We start from the raw sequence: 409 nt of genomic DNA on the forward strand, positions 1-409 counted from the left end.
ACGGGCTCCGCTCGCGCCCTCTGCCCTGCGGCTCTGCTGATGGGGGTACCACTGCCCCAGGTGGTTGGGTCTGTGGGGTGTCTCGTTGGGGTCTGTTAGCCAGAAAATGTCTCATTGGAGGCAAGGAATTCCTCCCAGACACCTCCGTTGCCCAGTGCTGTAGCCTGTGCCTTGTGAAGCCCGGCACCGGAGGACGCACTTCTCCAAAGCGTGGGCGCAGGGCCCTGTCTCTATCCCCCTGCTGACTGTCCCCTGTCCCCAGCTGATGCTGTGCGGCATGCAGGAGATCGACATGAACGACTGGCAGAAGAACACCATCTACCGGCACTACACGAAGAACAGCAAACAGATCCAGTGGTTCTGGCAGGTCAGTCCCAGCAGCACCTCCGACCCGCTCCACAGCCCTGGG

The 409-nt window shown here is 61.9% G+C and overlaps 1 protein-coding gene across 1 annotated transcript in view; it reads left to right on the plus strand.

Annotated features, from left to right (window-relative positions):
- Window positions 1-409, plus strand: part of LOC104079204 (NEDD4-like E3 ubiquitin-protein ligase WWP2) — a gene marked incomplete at its 5' end in the record, with an annotated part of 4,026 nt that overhangs the window by 1,235 nt on the left and 2,382 nt on the right. The window contains 1 exon segment of the mRNA XM_009581153.1: window positions 263-367. Coding sequence (XP_009579448.1) covers window positions 263-367 — 105 coding nt within the window.

This window comes from Fulmarus glacialis, unplaced genomic scaffold, assembly GCF_000690835.1.
Source record: "Fulmarus glacialis isolate BGI_N327 unplaced genomic scaffold, ASM69083v1 scaffold19847, whole genome shotgun sequence".
Taxonomy (NCBI): domain Eukaryota; kingdom Metazoa; phylum Chordata; class Aves; order Procellariiformes; family Procellariidae; genus Fulmarus; species Fulmarus glacialis.